Source organism: Trachurus japonicus, chromosome 24 (genome assembly GCF_045865225.1).
Source record: "Trachurus japonicus isolate A0001 chromosome 24, Traja_1.0".
Classification (NCBI taxonomy): Eukaryota; Metazoa; Chordata; class Actinopteri; order Carangiformes; family Carangidae; genus Trachurus; species Trachurus japonicus.
Genome location: NC_140930.1, coordinates 23715197 through 23732533, shown reverse-complemented (window position 1 = coordinate 23732533; position 17337 = coordinate 23715197). Strand labels below are relative to the sequence as shown.

At 40.8% G+C, this 17337-nt stretch overlaps 4 protein-coding genes across 4 annotated transcripts; 3 read left to right on the top strand and 1 right to left on the bottom strand.

Annotated features, from left to right (window-relative positions):
* Window positions 1–91: 91 nt before the first annotated feature.
* hddc2 (HD domain containing 2) lies at window positions 92–2965 on the bottom strand. Its single transcript, XM_085771392.1, has 6 exons — window positions 2834–2965; window positions 2289–2410; window positions 1958–2060; window positions 1718–1786; window positions 1504–1642; window positions 92–810 (listed from the first exon to the last, which is right to left on the bottom strand). The coding sequence occupies exons 1-6, from the start codon at window positions 2906–2908 to the stop codon at window positions 674–676; spliced, it is 645 nt and encodes a 214-aa protein (XP_085627518.1). The 5' UTR covers window positions 2909–2965; the 3' UTR covers window positions 92–673.
* Window positions 2966–3211: 246 nt separating this feature from the next.
* Window positions 3212–4688, top strand: cenpw (centromere protein W). Its single transcript, XM_085771391.1, has 3 exons — window positions 3212–3387; window positions 3478–3591; window positions 4627–4688. Exons 1-3 carry the CDS (start codon window positions 3301–3303, stop codon window positions 4651–4653), a joined length of 228 nt encoding a protein of 75 aa, XP_085627517.1. The 5' UTR covers window positions 3212–3300; the 3' UTR covers window positions 4654–4688.
* A 3464-nt stretch (window positions 4689–8152) lies between these two features.
* Window positions 8153–10603, top strand: LOC146962008 (R-spondin-3-like). The gene is made up of 5 exons (XM_085770624.1): window positions 8153–8676; window positions 9068–9259; window positions 9439–9579; window positions 10031–10177; window positions 10282–10603. The coding sequence occupies exons 1-5, from the start codon at window positions 8592–8594 to the stop codon at window positions 10476–10478; spliced, it is 762 nt and encodes a 253-aa protein (XP_085626750.1). The 5' UTR covers window positions 8153–8591; the 3' UTR covers window positions 10479–10603.
* An 828-nt stretch (window positions 10604–11431) lies between these two features.
* On the top strand, window positions 11432–14651 carry LOC146962007 (E3 ubiquitin-protein ligase rnf146-like). Its single transcript, XM_085770887.1, has 2 exons — window positions 11432–11620; window positions 12446–14651. The coding sequence occupies exon 2, from the start codon at window positions 12447–12449 to the stop codon at window positions 13542–13544; it is 1098 nt and encodes a 365-aa protein (XP_085627013.1). The 5' UTR covers window positions 11432–11620; window position 12446; the 3' UTR covers window positions 13545–14651.
* The last annotated feature ends 2686 nt before the right edge of the window (window positions 14652–17337 follow it).

The window sequence follows — 17337 nt, the reverse complement described above, 5'->3', positions numbered from 1 at the left end:
TACGCCGAGACCCCCTGTAACTCAGAGAAGCCACGGAGGACTCTGAAACTTCTCCCAGCTCTTAGAAATTTCAATTTTGGGTGAACTATACCTTTAAGATTGAATATTTTAAAAATGACTGACTTAAAATAATGTAACCGTTTTCTCTTCCGTCAACAAAGCTGTGAGTTCCTGAGCGTGTTGTTATCACTCCCAACAATACAGATTTATGTTCTACACTCTGCACCGTGTGGAAACACATTACCACCATATTAGAAGTGAATGAATGCTGCTGCAGGAGAGTGTGATGGTGCAGTCTTTTTCTATGGATAAACCTTTTATGTAATAGCTGCCACATAATATACATTTAATAACATAGCCAGTGGATTTGTAATGCGCAATAAATCCCTCTGGTTTACCAAATGTTGGAATTAATTTCTCTTCACATCATCTGTGAAAGTTATATCCATTTACAGAAATGTTTAACTACTGTACATGTATATTATCTGGCAGGTTTTACATTGAACCAGGCAGAGCACCTGTATTTATTATAGATGCTAACAGTGATACTGTACTTCACAGGACAGCGTGGATCAAACTTCACATCTGTTCATGTGTGATCATATAACACAGGCGTGTGTGCTGCAGTCCAGTATTTCTGAGGTGTAAGTGTGTGTTACAATCAGGACTTGTGTCAAGTTGTGTGTGGTACTGCGCCAGTGGTCTGCGAGTTCCCAGAATTCTTTGTGTCATCTGTTTTAGCCATGTGGCGCCCTCTTTCTTCATTCAAAGAGCTGAGCAGGCGGAGAACGTCAGGGTGGTGGAAACGACCTGAGAACAGGTAAAAAAAGAAAAAAGACAGGCAGACATTTTTATCTACCATTTTACACACACTGTGAATCACTATGCACAATACATACTGTAATTGAAACAAAATGCTGTGTTATTGATTCATTCTTGTTACAATAAACAAAAACATTCAAACCTCAAAGACAAAATATACTGTATTATATGTAGCCTAATGCTCTCTGCTGTTAGTATTTTGTAGTTCAGTGTGCTTAGAGTGACCGTGTTTGTTTCCAGTGAGACTTGTTTCCAGTACTGAGGATAAATGAGCTTACTTTGAGACATGTATGAAAGGTTTAGTTGGTGAGAAAGTTTTGGAGGTGAGATGAACAGTTCAGCTGAGATGCATGATGGAAATGCAGACTGTGCTACGAGTTTTGAAAAAGTCGCTTCAGTATTGACTAATGCTTGTTAGCAATTGAAAAAAACTGTAAATGGCTGGAAGTCAGCCATTAAATCAAACTTTAGTAATGGGAAATGGTAAACAAAGAGTTTCTCATTTGAATTAGGTTCAACTATGGATTATTGATTGGTCTCTCAATCAAATAATTGTTGCAATTCTAAAAAAATTATATAATATGAATGTGATATATAATAAGAAAACTAAAAGTGGGAAACACAGAGAAGTAGATGGCGGTGAGATACACAGGCGAAGAGCACGACAGACTTCAGACTCACCATTGGTGGAGTCAAAGAACTCCTGCAGTCTTCCTGGCGCTCCCTCTAACTCCTCGTACTCATGAGCCTGCAGGATCATCTCCAGGAGGTCGAACTGCTTCACCAGTCTGGCCTCCGGGCTGCTCTGACTTTCATATTCCTGTGGATACAACAAAGTGTTTGTTATGCTGCTCAGTTCAGTTCTGCTGACTATTAGATTCATTTCATTACTTACCTCCCACAGTCCGTAAATCTCCTGTTTGAGCTCGTCTGGCACAAGACCTGATAGATGTCTCATCGCTTCCTATGAGATGAGAGACGTTAAGACAGTCGCAGCAACGGCTTCATACAGACCAATCCAAGACACATAAAGAATACAACCTAGTACATCGTCAGCAACACAGAGTGTTGTATTTAACACCTCAAGTGACCTCTGTTGTGTGTGGGTGTAATGACAGCGCTGATGGTTTCTTGCCTCTTCTCTCCTGTGCTTCTCTGCTTTACTGATGTTGTCTGACGGAGCGATATCTCCCACAATGCATTCTGCCATGTCGTGAACCAGGGCCAGCTTTATACACCTGAGGACCGACATGTAATCAATCAGACAACTCATTTTATGTCACAGCTTCATTGTGGACACCGTTAATTGTGGATGTTCATCATTTGCTCAGTGGATTTTCTACTCAGACTGTAGATAATAACTCATTTTTCATTTTGCAGTGAAGAACTTAAATTAGTCACTGTTCTCAAACGCTTTATTCTTCACACTGATATAGATGGTCAGTGTGGTGGTGTGTATGACTCACCTGTCCTTGTCCACTGTGGGGTCAGTGATGGTCAGAGACATCATGGCCATGCGGTACATGTGGTCTGACACACTCTCTGGTTTCTTAACATTCCTGTACACCCAGCCAGTCCGTGGGACCCTCTACAGGTGACATCACCCAGACACACAAGACATCAGAGACACAGGGAAATAAATATCTCATGATTCACTTCACCATGTTAGTGAGTCTGCACTTTATGTGCAATTCTTATTTGTTTTTGATCAAATGGTAATTTCAGGTTATGCACCTGGACAAAACAGCAAAAAATGTCTTGAACCTTTCCACGGTTAGGAAAAATGTTACAGATAATGTTTTTTATTTAGTGAGTTTAGTGTGTGAATGCTGAGCTGCACATTCATTAAGCCAGAGGCAAACCTCTTACTGTAGCCTGTTAACACCAGCACCAGTAAAACACGTTGAACTGACAAACTGAGCCCAGTCTCACGGTCAGAGTTATTAATATTCATTTTTGAAGGAGCACAACGTCGCCATAAAGATGACCTGAGTTTGGAGACAATTCTTACTTTGAGTTGTCCGATAAGTTTCATAAACTGCAGCATATTGCTCGTGCCGGCTGCTGTCTCCATGGAGGTCGCCATTGCTATTTGTCGCTAATGTAATAACGTCTACAGCCGCTGGGTGGCGGTATCATAGCAACAAGTCGATGAAAACAGACACCTGACTTAAATCCCGGACAGTAGATTTTCTTCTGTTTATGTAGACATCGGAAAGGATCATTTGAGGGTTTTTTTTTGTCTTCGGTCTGGACATGACGTTTTAGTTTCCCTACTAAAATGGTAGAAATGCCCAAAAGCGGTAGATGGCAGCAATGCAATGAACGTTGACGTAAGCGGCACGAAAAGCCCAGAAGAAGAAGACTAACACCGGAAGTCAGAGAAGCGGGAAATAGGAAAACGTAAACAAACTTTTGCTTCAGAAGAGAAGGAACATTTGTGTGAACGTTTTGTTTCGCACCGAAGATTTTGTCAAAATGCTCAACAAGGCACCAAGACTGAAAAGCACCATAAAGGCGAAGGCGAGGGGTGACGTAAATATGGGCTCGGCGTCGGAGGCGATGGTAAGAAACCGTCTGTGTTAGTTCAAACCAGTGGCTTTGTTTACGGCTAATGTTGCTAAAATAACATCAGTAACAAACTGTTTTCCTCAGATTGAGCTGCTGACGCTGTTGTTCCTGAACAGCCTGGCAGAGGAGGCCAAAGCCCAGGCGTTTGAAGAAAAATCGGCGACGATCAGAGCCCAGCATGTGAAAGCAGTTTCCAAGGTTAGTGTTTCCACTGGCTGAATGACTAACAACAGTAACGTTAGCCTCAGAACCACAGAGCCACTTGAAAATAGTTGTACGTTGAAAAATCTCCGACGAGAACCGCTGGTCGACATTATTATTCACTATTAATCACTCGGATATATTTAGCAATTTAAATCGTTTGGTCTACAAAATTTAAGCATATTATGATTTAAATGCTCTTCACTGTTTTCTGATACGTAAGTACGATAAGTGCTGACCGTAAATGCTTGATTAGTTCGCTCATTTCCAGTTTGCTATCGAGGATTTGCACATTTACATTTGAGAGATTAAAACTAATGTAACTGCTCAAAATTATCGAAGGAATTAATAGTCATTAGAATAGTTGGAGATTATCTTTTAATTGCTGCCACCGATCAACCCGAGGTCATTGATCGAGCCTGTACAATCCTCTTAAAAAATGATGCAGAGTCAAAGACTCTGCATCATTAATTAATTAATCAATAACTGCATGTTGCCTGCTAGAGGTGCCTGATGAATATCAGGATCTCTTCCTACTTTTCAACTAAAATAAGACTCAAACATTTCATGTAAAAAACACAATTTTATACATACCGGTATAGTACATTTGTTCAGATGCAATCATATATGAACGGTAACATTACAAGACTGAAACATACACGTTCAAAATACTTGTTTTAGCATTGCAGGATCAATTTAAATGGCACTGTAGCCAAATGCAGCATTCAAATCACAGGTGCTGCCACGTAGTTCTGCTGAAGCATAGACACTGTGCTGCTATAGACATGCACCAGACTACAAGAAAAGGAAGCGTTTCATGCAAGGCCCAACAAAAAACACATCATCATCGTCATCACTAAAAATCTGACAAAAATAACGTGCAATGACAATATGTACCCCCCCCCCCCCCTTTTCATACAACTAATTCCTATCACTAGTTAGTCCTTTTTGATGTTTTTGCTCACTAATATACTTACTAATCTTTAACATTTTCAACGGGAAGTGGATTTACAATTTTTTTTTTCTTCATAGAAAATACTGAAAAAAGCAAGAGGATGAAGACAGACAGTGAAGTCCATCATTATTGTTTTTTTTCTTTTTAGATCATATATCGTTTTTCTTTGCTGTGAAATTTAACTTTATGTTTTTGTAATTATGCAATAAAATGCTGTTATTATTTTCCTGTCATTCCTTTTTTTTTATTCTTGATTAAATTCTTCTTAATCATATAACAAGGCTTATGACAAATAATATTTAACACATCTCAGACCCACAACCTCCAATGCTAAAAAACAACAGCTTTCTCATGTAGACACATTCATGACTGCTGCCACCATTATCTTGACTTTCACATCAACAAGTCAATGTAAAAAAAACCTTATGTGCTTCAGATCAGACTGAACAACCTTTATCAAAAACACAGTTCTTTAAGATATGGATGTTTCAGCCTATTCTGTACTTTCAGATCTCCTCACTTCTGTTTATCATCCGTCATGCTTGGTTTTTTTTAAGCTGCAGGCCACACAGCTTCTTCGCTGGATGTTGGCTCAGCCCTTTTTCCAAATTCCTCATCTTTTCACGCTGTATATCTTATTTGTGTGCTCTGATGCTGTCCTGCTCATTCCTTATCGTTGCTACCCGTGCTACTAGATGCATGGCATGACCTGGATTTACTCAACAGGGACCAGCCAGCTTACCTGTTAAAAGACGCTGATAAGAGCCTGTTTGCAAGTTCAGTCGTGTGAACTGCAACTGACAACAGTTTGTGAAATCTGGCTGTCATCCTTGCACACACCCTACCTATATGCGTTACCTTTTATTTTTATTATTCAGTGTTGTTTTTTGTCTTGTCGTACAGTGTTATCATTTGCCTTTTGTAGGTGTTTGAGCACTGAAAAGGTCAAAGTGAGATTGTTCATCTTTTGCTCGATCATACTGTATGTGTTACATTTTTATGAACCTACCAATGAATCATCTTTTCCACCAGAACCTAGGCGGCGGGTGCTTTCTGTTTCACATTACAGTGGAATTTTTAACAACCCTTTCAGAATTTATCCTTTTTGAGACTCGACACGTATTAAAACAGCAAATCGTTAATTTGAAAATCAATCAAAGTATGATGTCTTCTTTGCTTGCTGTTCACCTCTATAATAATTTTTTTGTTTTCTTTCTGTTTTTGGTGGTTCTGACATTCCTCTGCCTACCGTGGCTATTTTCTTCAAGAATCTGATCTGGCACCCCACTGAGGTTAGCCATGTCATATTTATGTTCCAAGTCAGGTTGAGGGGATGTTACTAGTTTGTAGAGCCCCTCCCTGTTGACATTTGACCCCAGGCACACACACACCTCTCTTTCACCAGTCCCTGTCCAGCTCTTCTGTTATCACAGATTCACGCTCAATCCCAAAGAGTTTGACTGTTTCCTCCCAAATCTCAAATGGCCATCAGTCCTTTTCAGTGGTGAGGGAGTTAAACCTCTTTCCACTCTCCTGTTATATATGTACTCAGCTGTCAAAGCCTTATCTATAAATCTACTGCATGTAGAATGATGGATGGTATTGTTCTGTAGCAGCTGGCAACACATCCACGAGCTCCACTTGGGTATTTTCTTGTCCCTTTCTGTAGGTTTGCTCTTTTCTTGAGGGATTTGAGAAACATACTCCTCTTACTTACATTTAAGAAATAAAGAAGTAGCCCAGCCTTGCTTTGCCTGTCCAGAGCACAGGTTTGAGCACCTGTTGACAATTTAAGCCAGCCAGCATAACCCTGTCCAGCTCCTCTATCTGGCTGTGTCTCTTTTAACTCTCATCTTTCTCAGATAAATCACTTCCACTGTAGTAGCCCACTGCAGAACTCCTGCTGGGTCCTTTTTTGACATTTTTCCAGAGAAGTCCAGAAGTTAGAAAGCATGGCAGTCCATCTTGGCAGAGATGTTATTTTGATCACTTGCTGTGCCTGCCTTAATAAGGAGCACATGGTTTCCTGGGTTTCGAGCGTGCCACGGTTTCTTTCTTCTTCAGAAATAGGATCATATCAGCCTAAAAACAAAACGACATGTCATTTAGAAATAATCTTTAAGAATATCACTAAAGTTAGCCTTTTTTGGAATTGTTGATGCCATAGAACTGACAGGATCTTGAGACCACAGGTTTCATGGATTGTAGAGGAAGACCAATTCCAGGAAAAGCTTTCTCCACGAAAAGGAAACAGTGGAGAGTTCAAATGGGTTCTGAAGAAATGGAAGAAGAATCGCAGCGTTCCCAAAACAGACGATGATACACACCGGGGTGCCAAACAACAAATCCTCTGGAGGACTGAAGCTTTCAGCACCTGGTGGTTTTATGGGAATCATCGATCCTTTCTGACACCTTCAGTTCTTTAGTTTTGTGTTCTCATTCAGACGTAGTGAACTCCCTCTATATTTTTGGTATTCATTTCCTGAACTCTGTTCACTCATTTCTTAATTGAAAACATGAAGAACCCATTCATAGCTAAGTTGAGTTAAATATGAAAACGTTCGGTACATGGGAATTGCAATTTTTCTTTCTGAGTTATTTCATCATTTCAACCAGCCTGCGGGAGAAAAAGTTGGTGTTGACGTTGTGATGAAAGCTTCAAAAGCATAGCCACGACTTTTTTCATTTTAAATAGAACCAAATGAAAAATTTTGTTTTCACAGTCACACACTCACCCCACAGTACCAGTGGATCTGCCAATTATTTAAAGATGTGACATAGCAGGATTAGAGGGATTTATGCAGTTAATGTACGACAGTCATATCTATAGATGCACAATGTATCAACCACCTGTTGTTCTTCAAGGTTTGCGTGCTAATGTTTGGCCATCATTGTAAATAAGAACATGTTCTTAATTGATTTCGCCTGGTTAAATAAAGGTTAAATTAAATTAAAAGTTTAGCAAAACAGTGAAAAAGCGAACGGACTTGCATAGTTCCCCTTTAAAAAGATTAAAGCCAAGCTTTAAATAACTTTAAATAATGAAAATATCATGATGTTTGTCAAATAGCCATCTATTTCTTTTTGAGAATTTAGATAATATTATTGTCTGACTATATATTATCACATCTAAAAGAGCTGTCTCTTTGAAAAAAATTCAGCCTAATATTATTTTGGAAGTTCCATTAAATATTAAAGTTCTTAAAATCACATCTCAAGTGTCAAATGTATTGATCATGCGAATGTTTTTCATTTTAAAAGTTTCTCTGCTGCATACAATATCTCTCACTCCATATGAGACATCTGCTCCTTCAGTATTTTAGTGAATTCCACTGGTTTCCACATCATGTTTGTGTAAGTCGTTGATTGGATCAGTATTGTCCTTCCAGCTGTGATGCCACTAAATCCTGCTCGTAAGTTAAAGTCAGATTTCGGGAGTGCAGACAAATGTCCCCCCCCTTCACCAGATGCAGTGATGTAACAAAAGGCAAAGCACTGTTTTGAGAAGATCAGTTAGCAGAGAGATGGTTTTAAATGAGTCATATTATCACGCAGACAACGCAGTATTATATCAGTCACAGTCTGTGTACTGGGCAACAGACACTGGATGTGATAATGGATCAGGAGGAGGGTCGAGAGAGAAGTGAAACACAGGAGAGGAGGGTGGGAGTGTGTGTGTGTGTGTGTGTCTCTGAAGGAAGACGGTTCACAGCAGCACAGCTCAACCCAAACTTTACATCAGCTCTGGGTCTCGACTGTCATATGATGGTTTCTCCTCTGTTTGCATTCTTCATGGCATTCTGCCGGCTTGAGTGATCTCATGGAATGCACATGGGGTTTTTCCTCAAGAAAACATTTCTGCGCTCGACTGCTGTCTCATCCAGACTGGAGTCTCTACATGGGTCCAGCTGAATGAATTTCATGGTGAAATTCGCGGGTTTATTTATCTTTTTTTTTATGTAAAACAAACGTACCACAAGGGATTTGGGATGTGATGCCAAGTGTCTTTGCTGACCCAATGCTGTGCTGACGCTGACGGAAAATGCGGACACCAATATTAATTTGGATTCTGCACTTCATGAATCTTCCAAAAGGCCTCGACAACACAAAGAGTCTGCGACACAGACGTAAGTTTTTGAGCATAACTCATCTTCTCCGTTGCTCCAATACTGCTTTGACATGGCTGCTGTTGTGAAATGTTTCATACTTTTTGTTATTTTTTCTTGTTGAAGATACTAAACAGTAGACACAACATGTGCAGACAATAAGTCTCTTCTTTCAGCTTTCAGAGAACAATGTTGTCATAGATTTCTATCAGTTTTACCCATTGGCACACTGACACTACCAATCTCACAGCCTGTCTATGAGCTAAAATTGTCTGTGTAATTTAGTTCTTTACATAGAGAATGGAGTATTTCACTTCCACGAACATGGAAAGATTAAACTCTACTCTCTCTTATTGTAGTGTTGTGTAGTCTTACTGTGTTTATATCTTTACTTTCCTCTTATTCATAACAGGTAGCTCTTCAGTGAGCAGACTCTGTCCAGCAGGTTGTGCATCGTGCTCGGCCCTGAATGGCTGTCTGTCCTGCAAACCTCGCCTCTTCTTCCACCTGGAGCTGCACGGGATGAGGCAGAGGGGCAGCTGCTTGTCCTCCTGTCCCCACGGTCACTATGGCATGCGCTCGCCACAAATCAACACCTGTACCAGTAGGTAGCAATGGACACATGTTAGAGCAGTGGAATTATGTTTAAAGCTACTTTGAGTTTACGCTAAAAGATTTTAAAATACCCTCTCTGCTAAGAAGGGTGTATAAAAGAGCAACATCTCTTGGTGTCCTGAAGCTGTGGTCACTCTGCACTGACTACAGTTCTCTGTTTTTGCAAAGGATGCAAAGAGGACTGCGCTTTCTGCTTTGGTGAAAATTTCTGCACTCGCTGTCGTCAGGGCCACTTTCTATTACGAGGAAAATGTGACGAAAGCTGTCCAAATGGGCTGACGCCAAATGCAGCATTGCGAGAATGCACAGGTGGGTCACTGTAGGGCTGCAACTAACGATTATTTCCATTATTGATTAATCCGTTGATTATGTAAACGATTAATCGATTAGTTTTGGTTAATAAAATGTTGAAAAATGTCAATCAGTGTTTCCCAAACCATAAGGTGATGTCGTCAAATGTCTTGTCTTGTCCACAAACCAAAGAGATACTCATGTATAAAGTAACAAAGGAACCAGAAATATTCACATTTAAGAAACTAGAATATGGACTTTTTTTTCTTTAAAAACTACTCAAACCAATTATTCGATTATCAGAATAGTTCATTGATAATTGTTCGATTAATCGAGTCATTGTTGCAGCTCTAGGACACTGTCACTACTGCATGTTATTCATTTAGTGCTGTAGCGTGCATGTATCCGCTTCACCATGACCTCAGGAAGCTACAGCACAGTGTAAAATGTCTGTGTCCTTCTGTCTCAGAGTGTCCTGCAGGCTGTGAGGTGTGTGTGACCAGAAACATGTGTGTGAAGTGCAGAGCAGATCTATACTCCGTCCATGGACAGTGCCACTCTACCTGCCCAGGTGGCTCTGAGCCTGACGTACAGCTCATGCAGTGCATCCCCCAAGGTGAGATATATATATATATAACATCCAGCATGCTTCTCTACTGTCTAGTTTTTCATCTTCTCCCAGCAGTAAGAGTGTTATTAATCATCTGCTGCCTCCTGCAGTGCACTGTGAGGTTGGAGAATGGACAGAGTGGGGTCCATGTGTTCAGAAAAGGAGACTACAGGCCCACAGGAGGGGAGAGGAGACACGTATCCGACAAGTTCTGCAGTCCCCCAGTGTCTTTGGTGACCCCTGCCCACACGTGTCAGAGTTCAGGAGGTGTGTTGTGAAAATGAGACAGAAGCCAAGTAGGTTTTAGTGAGTTCACATTTGCTGACATCTCAGATGTCAGATATGGACCTTTTTATTGCACATGTCACATTGGTGTGTAACAAGTAACTGTAACAAGTTAGGCTAATTGTTCATTATAAGAATGCAGGTGAAAATTGCAGTTCAACATAAAGTAGCCTTGTTGGCTGTCGGTATAGATGGTATCCACCTTTGGTAAACTTGTTTAACATACTGGTGTAAGTGTAATTCATTGTTCTTTTGACAACTCTTGCACATTGTTTTCTTGCTTGCAATAAAATGTATCAAAGGAAAGATGTGGTCCTCAGTGGCTTATGAAAAAAAAAAAACTGGACATAATGAACAGTCATTAAACATCAATTACACAAATAGAGGCTAATAGGTCTTTTTCGTGAGAGACTTTTTTGGAATTTCACAGGCAAAGAAAAGCACATGTGAAAATAATAAAATTAGTTATAGCTGAATTCCATTTAGCTGATTTAGTTTCAGGATTCTGGCACAGTGTTCACTGACTCACTGTCACTGTCAAATCTCACTGAGACACTTCAGAAGAGCAGAGCCACTGGTATGTTATTAGTAACACCTGTGTACTATGCTCTTATCAGCCACACATGCAATAGATATCTGAATTCTGATAGATAGATAGATAGATAGATAGATAGATAGATAGATAGATAGATAGATAGATAGATAGATAGATAGATAGATAGATAGATAGATAGATAGATACCCCATTAAGAAAAAAATAACATACAGTAGATTAAATTGCATTTCCATATTGAGAAATGATAATAAATGAAAAATGTACAAGCACAAATCAAATCCATATAGGCCTACTAGAAGGAAAAAGAGACCTCAGCCTCAGTGTAAAGGGCTTTCCTTGTTGAAAGCATAATAAGAAACTTTGTCTGAAGCTCTTCCCATGACACATGAACACAGTTAGATCTACAGAACATGTGGAGCGGCACTGGAAACGACGTGAAGGAGATCCAAGCGCATTCAAGTCGGATGGGCTTGGCCAGAGCCGAGCTACACCAGCAACGCAGTCTTTATTTGGCGTAAAGAACTTTGTAACTAAATATAAATGCGGCTACATAAACATCTTCATCTGCACTCCTGCAAAGAAAGCTTCTAGAGGCACCTTACACTCAGGTGAGTGTTTCAACACGGGAGGGAAATACACAGGAAACGACCTGGTGGCTAACAGGCTAGCTACATATGCTAGAGTACTGTAGCTGTTGGACCAACGTCAACTGAATGTTTGTCCCTAATGTGAAGTACGTTGACTACAGTGTTACTTTACAGACCGACTACTAACATTAGCGTGACGGGGATGTACGTACTTTGTTAAGATAACAGCTAATTTCAGCGAGCAAATTAGCGAGTTAGCTAACGTTAGCCTAGCACCTAACGTTAACCTAGTTGCGTGGTGAACGGTAACTGTCAAACAGAGGTGGGCCTTTGTTCAGCTGTCTGTTACAGTATACTCCTGTCTGTTAGTTTCAGATACTCCATCCTGACATGCAGTACAGACGTTTGTTCATTTATTTCATTAGCATTCGGTGACGTTAGCAGGAAAATAACTTTGTGCTGAGTGTAGCTATATGAGGGCGTTCCCAAAACTGTCAACAGAGCAGGGTACGGTCCGAAAGCATGTCCATGTTCCAACCAGCGAGACAGTGAATGAATACCTTTTACAGTCTACGATTAATACAAGTACACAACTATTGCACCACATGCATGTTTGCAGCCAGATTCTTACTATGCGCAGAGCACAGTCATTTATTAGTAGTAGGCTATGTTTTTATTATTCGTACTGTTTTTTTAACATATTACTGCACTATGTTGTGGCTAGTGACATGTCGGCGTCTTGGATGCTGTTTTTATTGTCTTGTGTTTGTAATGCTTGCTGCAAATCCAATTTCCCTCGGGATATAAAAACTGAACTGATAAACATTGCTCTGTGTGTCTCCGCAGCATGGCGGGCTGTGGAGAAGTGGACTGCTCAGTGAATGCCCCGGCTCCCTCCAAGCTCAAAGAGGAAGTAGGAGATACTTGTGCCACAGATTCCACCAGCTCCTCCACCACCTCCACCACCACACCAGAGTGTGCTATCTGCCTGCAGACCTGTGTCCATCCTGTACGTCTGCCATGTTGCCACGTCTTCTGTTACCTGTGTGTGAAAGGCGCCTCCTGGCACAGCAAACGTTGTGCGCTTTGTCGACAAGAGGTCCCGGAGGACTTCCTCGAGCGGCCGGTTCTCCTCTCAGTTGAGGAACTGAAGGCTGCAGCAGCAGGGGTGACCCGAAGCGGAGGCTCAGGGGATGGTGGTTCCCGCGGAGACTATGCATGGTACTATGAGGGTCGCAACGGCTGGTGGCAGTATGATGAGAGAACCAGCCGTGAACTGGAGGAGGCCTTTGCCAAGGGCAGGAAGAGCACAGAGATGCTGATTGCAGGATTTCTTTATGTGGCCGACTTGGAGAACTTGGTGCAGTATCGCCGGAATGAGCATGGCCGCAGGCGCAAGATTAAGCGGGATGCTGTAGATATCCCCAAGAAGGGAGTAGCAGGACTGAGGTTGGACCCTGAACCCGCACCTACCCCTGCTTTACCAGTTGCCATCCCAGCAGCAACAGAACGTGTCAGCTCAGCAGATGGATCGGACACTGCAAGCCAACCACAGTCTTCGTCGTTTGGGATTTTGTCTTTTCCCCCTGTTAGGCCCCCAACACTGCTGGGACGCCATGTACTTCCTTCCAGTAGTTTGTCTCCCTCACCTTCAACCCTGGAAGAATCTTTCTCCCAGCTTCTGGTCAGCCAGCCAGAGGGGGAAGAGGTGGAAGGAGACACTGAGCTCCAAGTATATGAGTACACATCTGGGAACAGTGACAGCGAGGAGGAGAATGTGAGTGATACAGGGAGAGCAGAGTCAGTGCCACCAAGAGGACATAGACCAGGAGCACTAAGAGAGAGTCAGCCAACCAGAATGCCTCCGAGGGGTCGGCCCTCCCACTCTGCACTCAGTCTCCGCTCACGTAGTCCCGATGGACAGTGCACTGTGACAGAAGTGTGACTGCTAGTGGACAGTGGTCTGTCCTAGATCTTAACTATTATCAGTTGAGCAAAAACGTGTGAAAACTAGTATGCATCTTTTAAAGGTCCCTTGAAACGAATTTTATTTTATTTCTGTTATAAGATGAATCCTTCCTGCCCTCGATTGTGTGCCATATATGATCCTTCAAATGCAATTTACCTATCAAAATAACCTTGGGTCATACAGCAATGTGCTGTATTTTCATGCCTGAAACTGTCAAAAATATTACAATATTTAAGCCGTTTCAAAGGACCTTCTTGAAGACTCGTCATGGTGTTGGCAGTGGTAGTGGTACAGGGCTCCCAGCAGCAGCCTTTCTCCAGGGCAAAAAGTTGCTGTGACAAACTGTGGCAACTTCTGAGCAATGCTGTCAAAACACAACCATCTGTCACTGCCTTTACATAAGTCTCTGAAATGAAACTTCAGAGACTTATGTCTCTGAAATGAAACTAGTCCCTTTTTCTCTAATCTCTTCAACTCACGGTTCAGTTTTTTTTTTTATTATTATTTTGGAGTGATGATATAAAAATCAAGCTTAAATGTAGCACCTTATGTACCAGTTACAGATGGTTAAAACTGCTTCTGCTTTGCTGATTAGGTTTATTTTGAAGTAATGAAGTTTTAATCAGGACCTAATTATTAAGTATTTAAACTGAAGTTTGTGTTGTGTGTGCGTGCGTGTTTATATGTTTTAAGTTTACGAGTGTTTTCTTTGTTTTGGTGTGAAAGTCTTGTTTTAATGATGTGTGTTTGACTTGTTGTTGAGTGGTGTTGGGTGCTGAAAAGATGCTGGCAGAACCACTGGAAAGTATGAGGCTATATATGTAGGGAGACATTTAGATTTCTATTTCTTGTCATAGTACTCTGGATGGGGCTACTATCAAAGCACTGGCAATGACATACATGGGTGAGCTCAAGCTCTACTCATGCTGTTTTTTCTCCTTTTTGCTCCAGCTGCTATTTAACTGTCAACTTTTCATGGTTAGTATCTTACTGTGTGAATTATCTAAAGAAAACTGTCTGTGTGTGGTGTAACCCCTGTGGTGTTTTTGTCAAGTTATTAAAGTGTTTATGTATCATTTAAAATCACATGTTGCCTGATTTTCACACAATACACTGAAGGTTATGTTACTGAATTATGGGAGGACTGAAGTGGCACAGATCCACGAGCCTGTTTGCAATGTGTGTCCAGGCTTCAGTCTAAATTCAATGTACCTGAAGACTCCACAGGGTGGAGCTGTTGCACAAATGTAATCCTCCTTTACTCCACCTGTTGTCCAGGGCTGTAGCTCCAGAGAGGCTGAGCCGCTGTGAAAACCTCTCAAACAGATACTGAGAGCTCAAGTCAAAACAAACAGGCTGTTGTGAGTTGACATTGTGTACACATGTGCATTACAACATAACTGAAGTTAAAGAATAAAGTTAAATATTAACCCTAATCCCAAGGTGTCAAATAATTTCTCCAATGTGATGCTCCTCAGTTATTTCACGTATATTTTATCTCTAGGCTATTTGAAGAACATTAGCTCTCATGCTGAAGATAAGCTCACAGTCACAGTTGAGCTGATGACTCTGAGCTGAAGTCACCTGACTATTATGGGCAGGTACTGGAAATGAAACCTCAGAAACTAAGGCCGAAGGCCAATGCCTTGTAAATGGTTTCAAGAAACTAGTGGTTTTGTAATTCCCTGCAGAGAAATCATTTATCCAAACTAATTTATTCCTTGACAATGTGAAAAATAGCATTTTTTCCTCTAGTAATTTTTTTCTGCTGTGTGGTTTTGCTCTTGTCTCATACCAATGTAAAAGACTGTGGGACCCTGCCAAAAGAAACAGACCCCTGCCACCCATGCAGCTGAGCTGCAGCATTTGCCAGCTGAAGAAAACCACAGGTTCATTGTGTTCAATCCGAATGTGACTTGAATTAAAAACGAGGTTTAATGAGCCAAGAATTTGCCTTGGTGTCTTTTCAGAGCTTCCACAGAACTGTGTGAAACTAAAACATCAGCGACGATGACTGCTTTTGAATCTTTTGGGTATAATTTACAGCTATAAAACATTCTTAACCCCCTCCATCAATGCCACAACCATTACTGCTATTTATTTAAATTCAGGTCTTGTGATCATGGCTGGGCTTGGTAAACAAAGCCTTGGTTATAGGAACAAATTGATTTATGCATGATGTAATGTTTTCTATTTCTCAAGAAATAATGAACTTCAGTGTAGCCTACAGACATGTATTTTTTTAGAAGCACTAAAAAGGAATTAGCAACTAAAATCATCTTATCTTTTAGCTTTAATTACAAAGTGTAAACAAAAGTGAGATGTTATAAAAGGTGTAATTAATTTAGTCTAATAGATAATTATTTCTGGGATCTCAACCCAAGTATAAGCCATAAGGAAACTAATAAATATTCTGAATACATGCTGCCCTAAGAGACACGTGGGCAGATATTTAAAGAACCTTTGGAGTTGATGGGCATTTATATGGTTCTCCTGGTTGTCCTAAATTGACTCATACTGTGTATCAGACCATCACTAAGCTGTTATATGTGACATCCATATTGGCAATAAGGCCGAGATGTTTCTCAGCTTTCAGTGTTGAAGAGCCATATAATGAGGCACTCCTGAGTACTTGAATAAAGGACAATTAATGTTTGTACAAAATGTCGTATCCATCCAGTAGTTTATGAGACACTGCAGTCTGGACTGACTGACAGGACGTCCCTAGAGTAAAAAAGTATTATTTAATTCCAAAATAATTTTTCTACCAACAAAGGAAAATCAAATGAATGCAAAAATTGTGATATCATGACACAGACATGAGGCTGTTGATTTAATCACCATGACATGATTCATCTTTGAGACAGAGGTTTTAATGATTTATTTAATTTCTTGAAAATGGTTCTCCACCATGTTGTTGACAATACTGCGCAGCAGTCTAAACATTATACATAACAATATGTGTGTTCTGCTATGTAATTCAGCAGCACTTGCACAGCCACATAATACTGTATATTATGCACTGTATTGTATAGGTCATGGTTTTAGCTGGTGTGCTATAAGACCCTAAGAGACAGATTTATATGTCATGGAAACAGACTGTATTTAGATTGAACATGTATGTCAGCATCTGGTGGGGGACACAGAGACATGAGACATGTGCCAGTGTGAAGGACAACAACAGTGCACAGATACTGTAGAGCAGATGATGTTGACAAAGGAACAATGACATTGTTTCTGAGTTAAAACTGGAAAGAACTGTGTGTGTGTGTGTGTGTGTGGGCATCATAAGAGGTCATGATGACAACTTGTGGTCTGAGCATCCACTACATGATACGGTCAGACATAGACTCCCTGCAGGCACAGACAGACAGGAGACGGCACTTCTATACTGTATGTACTTAGACTCCTTCATATGTGCTATCATATCCTGGTCAAATGCCTTCTGTAGCCTAACTCTTCACACTACAGAAAATACATGCTGTCTCCAATCCCTCCACAAATAGTCCCGTCATACCCACATCTCTCGCCACCCCGAGGCCCACAGAAGAGCATTGTTCTTGTGTGGATTATTTATGACCTTGTTTTTGTTGAGCAAGGTTGGCTGGTGGTGTCTGTCAAGTATATGTGATCATATAAAAGTGCTATTTTGAAATCTTAAAAGGTTAATTGTATAAGAGAAAATAAAAAAAATGTGCTTGCCTTAGAGTTTTTGGGGTTCACTTGCTCAAGCTGTGCATGTTGTGTTTGCACATTTATGTGCAGTATG

What these genes read in the sequence shown, in the direction of transcription:
- hddc2 (XM_085771392.1), bottom strand. Translation starts at nt 2,908, where the DNA reads ATGGCGACCTCCATGGAGACAGCAGCCGGCACGAGCAATATGCTGCAG. An exon ending in AACTTATCGGACAACTCAAA is followed by an intron (nt 2,411 to 2,833) that starts GTAAGAATTGTC and finishes TGTCACCTGTAG; the next exon opens with AGGGTCCCACGGACTGGCTG. An exon ending in GTTCTTTGACTCCACCAATG is followed by an intron (nt 811 to 1,503) that starts GTGAGTCTGAAG and finishes ACCTGTTCTCAG; the next exon opens with GTCGTTTCCACCACCCTGAC.
- cenpw (XM_085771391.1), top strand. Translation starts at nt 3,301, where the DNA reads ATGCTCAACAAGGCACCAAGACTGAAAAGCACCATAAAGGCGAAGGCG. An exon ending in GCTCGGCGTCGGAGGCGATG is followed by an intron (nt 3,388 to 3,477) that starts GTAAGAAACCGT and finishes TGTTTTCCTCAG; the next exon opens with ATTGAGCTGCTGACGCTGTT. An exon ending in ATGTGAAAGCAGTTTCCAAG is followed by an intron (nt 3,592 to 4,626) that starts GTTAGTGTTTCC and finishes TTTTCTTCATAG; the next exon opens with AAAATACTGAAAAAAGCAAG.
- LOC146962008 (XM_085770624.1), top strand. Translation starts at nt 8,592, where the DNA reads ATGCGGACACCAATATTAATTTGGATTCTGCACTTCATGAATCTTCCA. An exon ending in ACAAATCAACACCTGTACCA is followed by an intron (nt 9,260 to 9,438) that starts GTAGGTAGCAAT and finishes GTTTTTGCAAAG; the next exon opens with GATGCAAAGAGGACTGCGCT. An exon ending in AGCATTGCGAGAATGCACAG is followed by an intron (nt 9,580 to 10,030) that starts GTGGGTCACTGT and finishes CTTCTGTCTCAG; the next exon opens with AGTGTCCTGCAGGCTGTGAG.
- LOC146962007 (XM_085770887.1), top strand. Translation starts at nt 12,447, where the DNA reads ATGGCGGGCTGTGGAGAAGTGGACTGCTCAGTGAATGCCCCGGCTCCC.